Source organism: Priapulus caudatus, unplaced genomic scaffold (genome assembly GCF_000485595.1).
Source record: "Priapulus caudatus unplaced genomic scaffold, Priapulus_caudatus-5.0.1 Scaffold364, whole genome shotgun sequence".
NCBI classification, from domain to species: Eukaryota; Metazoa; Priapulida; class Priapulimorpha; order Priapulimorphida; family Priapulidae; genus Priapulus; species Priapulus caudatus.
The window spans coordinates 79,538-88,630 of NW_014577425.1; the positions used below are offsets into that span (position 1 = coordinate 79,538).

At 43.9% G+C, this 9,093-nt stretch overlaps 2 protein-coding genes across 2 annotated transcripts in view; one reads left to right on the plus strand and one right to left on the minus strand.

The window, feature by feature from the left end:
• Window positions 1-5,369, minus strand: part of LOC106809559 (kinesin-like protein KIF11-B) — an 11,637-nt gene extending 6,268 nt beyond the window's left edge. Inside the window, exons 1-7 of the mRNA XM_014812681.1 lie at window positions 5,203-5,369; window positions 2,856-3,071; window positions 1,677-1,818; window positions 1,241-1,360; window positions 846-970; window positions 280-437; window positions 6-55 (exon numbers count right to left, since the gene is read on the minus strand). Of these exons, the coding sequence (XP_014668167.1) occupies window positions 6-55; window positions 280-437; window positions 846-970; window positions 1,241-1,360; window positions 1,677-1,818; window positions 2,856-3,071; window positions 5,203-5,264 (873 nt within the window). The 5' untranslated portion in view covers window positions 5,265-5,369. The remainder of the gene's footprint in view (window positions 1-5; window positions 56-279; window positions 438-845; window positions 971-1,240; window positions 1,361-1,676; window positions 1,819-2,855; window positions 3,072-5,202) is intronic.
• Window positions 5,370-7,928: 2,559 nt separating this feature from the next.
• LOC106809571 (abhydrolase domain-containing protein 8-like) overlaps window positions 7,929-9,093 on the plus strand; it is a 5,774-nt gene continuing 4,609 nt past the window's right edge. The window contains exons 1-2 of the mRNA XM_014812692.1: window positions 7,929-8,173; window positions 8,533-8,700. Of these exons, the coding sequence (XP_014668178.1) occupies window positions 7,929-8,173; window positions 8,533-8,700 (413 nt within the window). The remainder of the gene's footprint in view (window positions 8,174-8,532; window positions 8,701-9,093) is intronic.

Below are 9,093 nucleotides of genomic sequence, written 5' to 3' on the forward strand. Positions count from 1 at the left end.
CCTGCCAGCGCCGTAATAACACGACCCAGCGACAGCAGACTCTGGTTTATGTTTCCTGCAGAGATAATTGTATTCCTGTAGGGTCACAGTAAATGTACATTCAAACGGGAGACGAGGTGACAACTTTCGTCTCGTATACTTCAAGTAAACGATCATGTACGTTAGTCGCCCACATTCAGATCAATTCCGTCTTCAGCACTTTCCCCCAACGCTATTGCAGCCCAACACGATGCGGTAGACACGGGAGTTTCGTCGCAGCATACTCGCACGACTACGCACCTGCTTCACGCGCCCGCTTGTCAATAGCCCCGGAGCGACCGATGTTCTCGCTGCCCGCGAGATCTACCAGGTTTAGCTTGCCCGTCTTCAGTAATTCTTCCCCATCGACGGTGTTCTCTTTGATGTGGATCGTGATGCTGAACACTGAGTGAGATCGGCTGCCGAGAAAACAATCGCAAAAACTTTGAGGACAAGTTCAACAAAGACAACAACAAGGACGAGAAAACAATCGCAAGGAAGGAAAAACGTTGAGAACAAGTTCAACAAAGACAACAACAAGGACGAGAAAACAATCGCAAGAAAGGAAAAACTTTGAGAACAAGTTCAACAAAGACAACAACAAGGACAAAACTGAGGTTGCATCCTATAGGCAGCAGGCTGTAACATTCAACTGTTACACAGAGACACGTATGCATGTTGTTAGCCTTTGGAAAATATTACGCAAAAATTACCTATAAAATAAAATCCGTGTAATCATTTATTTTAGATGCAATCCTTGTTTACTGGTTACCAAATTCTGTAAAGTTTTTATGAAAGAGTTTTGTGTAACTGCAAGTGGCATATACCTAGAGCTTGCATTCATGAGAGTTGCTGCCGTCTGTCTCTTCATTGCGCCTCGTTCCATGATGTTGTAAACTTCATCCTTGTTCATGACTGCAATCTCTTCAAGACCTTGGATCACCACGGAGCCCTGAAGCAAGAAATATTTTATATATTCTGGGTGTGCTTTGCAGTTAATAACACATGCTGGCGGGACCAGGACGAGGAGGGGAAATTTTATGGATTGGTGCTTAGTTATTTAAAGTAACACAAATTTAGTAAGTGTGGTGCTGCAAAAATATAATGTGGCAAGATGCCAAGAGAGCTCATGGCAAACAGTGGTATAAGAGCTAAAGAATCTGGCCATATTTTGCTAAATCTGCAATAGTTTGATAATTGCAGAATTGCCTACTCTGTGTACCTTCTTGGCAGAATCTTCAAATATTCGCATTCGTTGACCATTGTCACTGGAGCTCAGTAGATCAAACAGTTCTTCATTATACAGCTCCAGAAAGCTGACTCTCATTGAGAATTCTACATCCTGTTATAAACACGAGAAACAATATAGAACTATCCTACAATCAATACGACTAAAATAAAAATAAAAGACCCTATAACAATTATCTAAATTACTGAGAATATTAGATATCTTTACTTCATTAATCCAAATTAAAAAATTCCCCCATGTATAATAATTTATTCCAGAGAAATTTCTTCGTAATTTGATAAACATGAACATAAATCCACATACACGTGAATAAATGTGCTTACATGATGGTGCTAAATATCATAGATAAATTTATCGCACGTTTTTGCGAATGGTTTCCACCAAAAAATCTAGAATCTTCAATTTATACCTGCTTGGTGAGAGTATCGAATATTTGATGCACAGATCGTGGGATAATCCCAGCTAGTGGGTCCTTGTCCCAAGATATGTGTTGCTCTGCCGTTCTTTCACCCTCCATCGTATAGGTCTTACCCGACCCTGTTTGTCCATACCTGTCACAGAGGTAAGCAGCCTGGATTATGACTACAAGCTAGGAGTCAATTAATTGGGCCAAGCTTAGCAGCATATTGCGAATGAAGCTGTAATGTCATGGTGATACGAAAGTGTATTTATTAAAATTCCAGTCTGCAGCTCTTGCTGCCAGTGTTCTATGTACTAGTGCTATAGCTAAGGTGACTTTAGGGTAATTGTTTTTAAAAGACTTTTTAAAGAATGTACAAGTTATCGCAATCACATTAAGACAGATTAACTTGTATAAATGTTTTTAAAATGCACTCGAAAAGCCTAGAATCTGTTAACGGTGGAATCTGACTGACCGTGCAGGGGTAGAAATTAACTTTTGAACAAGGGAGTCCAACGTACTCCTTACACTCAAAAAGAGGGAGTCCGCAGTCCGAGGTTCAAAATTAAAGATATTTACAATAACGAATATGCTTATTTTTAAAATTCATGCGGTTGCACGGCTACCAAATTTTCTTTGGACATTAGCTGAAAGATACGGTAATTCCGCGAGGCCGTGCTCTGGAACGAACTAATTAGTATGGCAGAATTTTCAGGTAGTCATATGGACTCCTGCACATGTCAAATCAAGGAGTCCGACAGTAAATCAGGGAGTATTTGACTCCGGACTCCTGTTAATTTCGCACCGTCGTGTAAGAAAGGTCGACAGCAGGGTGCAAAATTAACGTGAGTACGGAGTCAAATACTCCCTGATTTATTGTCGGACTCCTTAATTTGACATGTGCAGGAATCCATGTGACGCCCTGAAAATTCTGCTATACTAACTAGTTCGTTCCAGAGCACGGCCTGACAGAATTATACCGTATTTTTTCAGCAAATATCCAAATATCCATTTGGCAAACGTGCAACCGCATGAATCTTTAAAATAAGCACATGCGTTATTGTTAATAACTTTAATTTTAACTTCATTCTGCGGACTCCCTCTTTTTGAGAGCAGGGAGTCCGTTGGACTCCCCTGTTCAAAAGTTAATTTCTATTCCTGCAATAGCATTTACGACATGTTACTCACGCAAACATGGTGCAATTATATCCCATGAGAACCTCCTCCACAACTGGCATTACTACACTCTTGTATATATCAACTTGCTCAGCCTCAGGGCCAAACACCTGGTCAAAGGTGAATGTTTTCGTGTTTGCGCGCTCCTTCATGTAAACCTCACGCTTTTCATTGTTGATGCTGGCTATGGAGTGCGAGCCCTGTTTCTTTTCTTGCAACGACAGTGGCCTAGAAAGAAATAACAATGTATAAAACTACACAGGAAAATATTGACGATGTCCTTACTGAGCTAATCAAAGATAACTACGAGTTGTATGTGCATGCATGTACCTGTGTTATCACATTTATCCACTCTTGCATGTACATGTGACATGCATACAAACATGCCTACGCGTGTGTATTCCCTAACCTTAACTAGTAACCTTACCATAACCCTAAACCCAACACAATTACTTACTGGACTTGACAGTTGTGTTCTTGCAAGAACAGTGACTACTACGGCTCAATAACAATATAAATGCAGGGATTTCAATAGAAGTCAGTACATGGCGAATTCAGCAATGTACTTCTATGCCTATATTGCATAGCCTGACCAGGCTGCATTACTAATGTCAGTAATGAGATATGTAACGTCAATGATCAGCCGCATCAATTTTGAATTTGATCCACCCCTTCCTTATCTCTACTGATACTAATTTACACACCTAGTTCTTAAAAAAATTAATTAAGCAAATAAGTGTTATTTATAAATTATATAGACCTGTCCTACCTTAGGCTTAGTACCTATACGGTACCTATACCCACAGGCACTTGAAGCGTTTCAATAAAATATATACGCAGGGGTTGTGTTCTGTGCACGGCGACAGTTAAATATATAGCTATATATTTAACTGTCGCCGTGCACAGCACACGACCCCTGCGTATATATTTTATTGAAACGCTTCAACTTTGGTTCAAGGATAGAGAACATGGGTCCCAATAAAACCAATGTCATTTACATCAATATAAATATAATATTATATCAATATAATAGGTTAGGGTTATTGTTAGGGTTAGGGTTAAGATTAGGGTTAGGGGTAGGCACATTGGTTTTATTGGGGATAGAGAACATGTATCCCAATAAAACCAATGTCATTTACATCAATATAAATATAATATTATATCAATATAATAGGTTAGGGTTAGGGTTAAGATTAGGGTTAGGGGTAGGCACATTGGTTTTATTGGGACCCATGTTCTCTATCCTTGGGCCTCAACTTCAAGTGCCTGTGCCTATACCTTCCTATATATATATATACCTGTCTAGTGTATATGGAAATTATACATCATACAAGCTGTGCATCATACAATGAATACGTGCTGTACTATCATGTGCATGTACTACATGATGTAGTGTCAGTGATACATGTAGGCCTATAGGCCTACAGTTCTCCATATTTTTTTACTTGGACCAAAGACGAGTGCGTGCGGTGTTTACTGTTTGTGTTGGTTTGACTTTTGGTTTCATGTAACTTGTCATTTTTATCACTGGATCGGCCACAAAATGTAACATATTTGTCTTCCCAATAAGGCCAATATGAGTCTGGGGTACCGCACTGGCACTGTGTCAGTGTCAGGTATCTGGTAGTGGTAACTGGTACCTGGATGGGATTTTTGCACAAGGGAGACATTACTCCCTGCACCGGCCATATGAAATCTCGGGTATCGCGCCTCTCGTTAACCTGCGAGACTCGCGGCTAGGGCCTGCATACCTCCCAACTCCCATTGGTTGATACAAATATAGTTAATTTTTTAAATTAAATTCTAAGTAGTGTTAGGGTTTGGGTCACAATGCACCATAAAAGGAATGATTAAAACAGGAGTTTCAGGCACGTGATATGTATCAACCAATCTTGTATCTTGTATCTGGTTCCCTCTCTTGTATTTCACAAGGCACCCGAATCAACGAGTGGGGGGTTCATTTAGAAAACAAAGGGATAAACGTCGCCTCTAATTCTCTACATGTTAGTGTCACGGATCGCTAGAATTTTCCGTACATAATCTAATTCTGGTTTTAATAGTCCATGGTTGTCCCTTCTCCAGTTAGATTTGAATGGGATTTGGGAGGTATGCAGGCCCTAGTACCTGCAGGGCTGCGAGAGATGTTTTTTTTAAAATTAAATCTATTAGTGTTAATTAAATTTAATTAGGGTTAAGGTTAGGGTTAGGGTTATCGTTCGGGTTAGGGTTAGGGTTAGTCAGAAACGGAGTCGAGGTTGGGAGTAATGTTTGCCCGGCGACCAACCTCCTGGATGGCCGTTTGGCGTTTCTTGGAGCTAGCTTTCGCATATTAGTACTTTTGAACGTTTACTACGCTTACCTGCAACGGACGGCAACATGTATGTTCTGGTTCTTCTCTTGCTTTTTATCCTTGGACCCCATAGCTTCGTTGAAAACAGTATAGGATGGCCTATTTGGTTTTTTTCCTTGATTCTTGCTTGACCGTGATGAACGACGCTTACTTGAGTATATTTGAAACTGGTGTGCCACGCAAAGCAATCAAAATTCAGCCAATCACAGCGTCGGAGGTCGACTATGTAGGTTGGTGCTGCCATCTTTGTTATTAAAAAAGTACAAATCTGACTAGACATCAGACCACTTCTCAGACACCTATACATGATCATATTAATTGATTTAATCATTTATAGTTAAATTTACGAACCTAAAATGGACCGGTACTAGCCAAAGGGTTAACACTCTCTGCTTCTACCACGTACTGCTGCTACATATATTACGTATATTGTGCATTATAACACAGTGGTGCCACCTGGTAGGTCGATTTACCTGAAATATTAATTATTGTCACCCAATAGTCAGTGATAGTGTTTTGTAAAAATATAGAAAGTTTGTCAAGTGTTAGCGCTCTTGTTTGCATTTTGATATAGTTTCACGAATAAGCAATTTGTTATAAAACATCAGTACGATGTGTAATACTGTAATATTTATAAATATTATATAGATGGGTGTCCTGATTTTGCGCATTTCTAGTTCTGGGGAATTGATATAGTACATTTCCTCTAACGGAATGGGAATTTTTCGTATTAATTGACTGATGTAAGTAATTTTATCGTAGGTTTATCATTTCTCTAAATCATGGTTTCATGAGCGAGCTGCAGTGAACTTTACGATCAATGTATAAACATAACACGGCACTGCGCGCACTAGGATCAATACTTACAGTATGGATCGCTAATGTTGCCTCTAGGTGTGCGTGAAATTGTATAATGTGCTTGCCATGTGATTGTTTATTAGTCACAGAGCTACGATTGAGAGCTAAGGTAGTTCTTAGGTAGTTAACGAGTAACTTTAATCGATGAAACAAGAGTGCACCAGTGACCGTTTCTATACATTGCGTCATACACGGTACTCCATTCAGAGCTGGAGCATGTGGTATAGCACTATGGGGCACGTGGCTACGATGGAGTAAATTTTATATGATGTGGTGTTTTTTTTTTAAATTGGCTGTGTTTCATTTCTTTTCACCGGTGATATTGCGTTCTTGCTTTGCTCTAATTCGCCTTGAGATGAAAACAGGCTGACAGCCTGACAAGCTGGCTCTGCATGATAGCGAATTACCGCCCGTGAATCGAACAGTAACTACAGTTAAAGTAGATGAGTGGAAGAAGCAGTAGCTGCTGCTGCTTACTTCGAGGAAATCGCAATAAAATCCTTCCGAATCCAGACAATTATGAAGATTTTGAGGTGATCGAAGTGCGGCCTGGGCGCCGGTTACGCGTTCGCTTAGCAAACGCTACACCAGCCTCGCCTCGCATCGCACGCAATCTTACGCCACCCGCGACATCGACCTGCGACGAAGGCAACCCCGTAGCATCAAACCCGCGTTGTCAACAGATCTGTGACGCACCGTCGTGGGACGATAGCGGATGCACGTTCCCCTCACACGCGTGGGAAGGTGTCACGGCTTCTGCATGCAGGCCACGGACAGCACCCGCCGTCGCTAACTCCGCCGGCCCACGTAAAAAGTCGCTGTCCCCCGCGAGTGGGAACTGGTATCGACGGCGGGTATGGGATGGAGATGGGGTCAACGAGAGTTCATCGCCTGCGATGGAAGCTGAGTCAGGGATGCGGAGAGAGAACCGGAGATCGTACTCCGTCATACCAGTCCCGCACGAACGATTATTCTTATTCTCGCCTCTGAGTAAATCCAAACGTAGAACACCTTTCTCCCAGCGGCACCGCGGACACCGAGGGACGCTACAGAACCCGTCCGGCCGGAATCTCGGACTCGGATACGGACTCGGACATGGATCCGGATCGCAGTTATTGGCGCTTGGCAGCTGGGCGACTAACGGCAACTCATTGCGAGCGGAAGCTACGAGTGTCATAGTTGTCCTTGACGATGAAATGCTGTCCATCTATTCCGACAGCGTCGCAGGAGATAGTAGCGTCACACGTGACACCGTCAGGGGAGATAGCGTCACAGAATATAGCGTCGCAGGAGATAGTAGCGTCACATGTGACACCGTCAGGGGAGATAGCGTCACAGAAACAGAATATAGCGTCGCAGGAGATAGTAGCGTCACATGTGACACCGTCAGGGGAGATAGCGTCACAGAATATAGCGTCGCAGGAGATAGTAGCGTCGCAGGAGATAGTAGCGTCGCAGGAGATAGTAGCGTCGCAGAAGATACCGTCACAGGAGATAGCGTCACAGGAGATAGCGTCACAGAAGATAGCGTCGCGGGGAACAGAGCTGACGCAAATAGCGTCAGCACTGCCAGCGCGGGATCGCATCATCTCACCGTCGCACAGCGTAGCAACGGTAGCGACCACGCCGCCTGCCATCGTCAGCGTGCAACCACCGCCGCCGCCGGACGTCATCGTCTCAACGTTACGACACATGATGCGAACGCTCTCTCTCCTCCCAGCTCTCTCCTCCCAGCTCTCTCTCTTCCCAGCATACCTACGATCCGTGGCGACGTCATCGCAGACAACGTCGTCGTTCAGGGCCGACGCTTCTCTCTCGCCGTCGACGACGATTCTTCCGCGAACGGAAACACTCCGTCGATAAAAGTTCCGCTTGATATGTCGGAACTTGCGATATTTTTCGTACACGGTGTCGGATGTTCTGGGGACGTGTGGCGGGAGCAGCTGCAGTATTTCTCGCAGCTTGGCTGTACGGTTGTCGTTCCCGATCTCCTCGGACATGGATTCAGCGGCACGCCCGACGATGCTAGTGCCTACGAGTTCCAGCAGATGGCGCTCGACATGCTGGCAGTGTTTGACTACTACCACAGACCTAACAACGTCGTCGTCGGCCACTCTTACGGGTAAGTAGAGAGAGACGGCCACTCTTACGGGTAAGTAGAGAGAGACGGCCACTCTTACGGGTAAGTAGAGAGAGACGGCCACTCTTACGGGTAAGTAGAGAGACGGTCACACACATAGGCCCGCAGCCATAGCCTCGTTCACACGGTTGAAAGCTCCCCGTGGTCATATTTCACAAGGTAACGCCAATTTAACAAGATCAGTATCCGGGTAACCTTTGCCTTGTTAACGGGGGGCCTATTTCTGCTGTAGTATATTTCTGCTGCTAAGATAAAATTCCCCTCGACGACGAATCCAAAGAAGTTTTAACGATTCCATTATTGATCGGATTCGTAAAATATAACACCAGATTTTTTTTCAGAACATCGCTCGTGACCGTGCTTGCGAGGGAGAGGCAGCATCTGGTGAGCGGGATGGTGTTGGTGAGTGGAGGAGGACCCACCCCTCTCTCTGCCCAGCCTGGTATCTTCTGTATGCCCGCGTGCCTACTGTCATGCATGCGGCCAGCCCTGATGTCGTTCTTTGAAAAGTACGTGCTTCATTCGTATGGAATGAATATATATATATATACATATTTGCATACATGCGATCAAGAGCAACGCAGTCAACATGTCATATATATATTTATATATATATAGGGCCTATAGCTGCGTTCACACGAGGAGAAAAGTTGCGTTCACACGCTAAAATATACACGGCTTGCTAAGCCACGGCTTGCTTAGCCGCGAATGCTCCGGCTTGCTAAGCGCGGAATCATATTCCGCGCCAACTAAGCCGCGTATATTCGGCACCAGGCTGGCCGCGTATTGTTTGTCGTGTGCGCATTGTGAACGCATTGTTCGTGTGAAGCGCTCTAACCTAGACTGCTACCCGTTCGCTGCACGACGTTAGGGTAACGTGTGGAACTGTCGACCGGGTACCA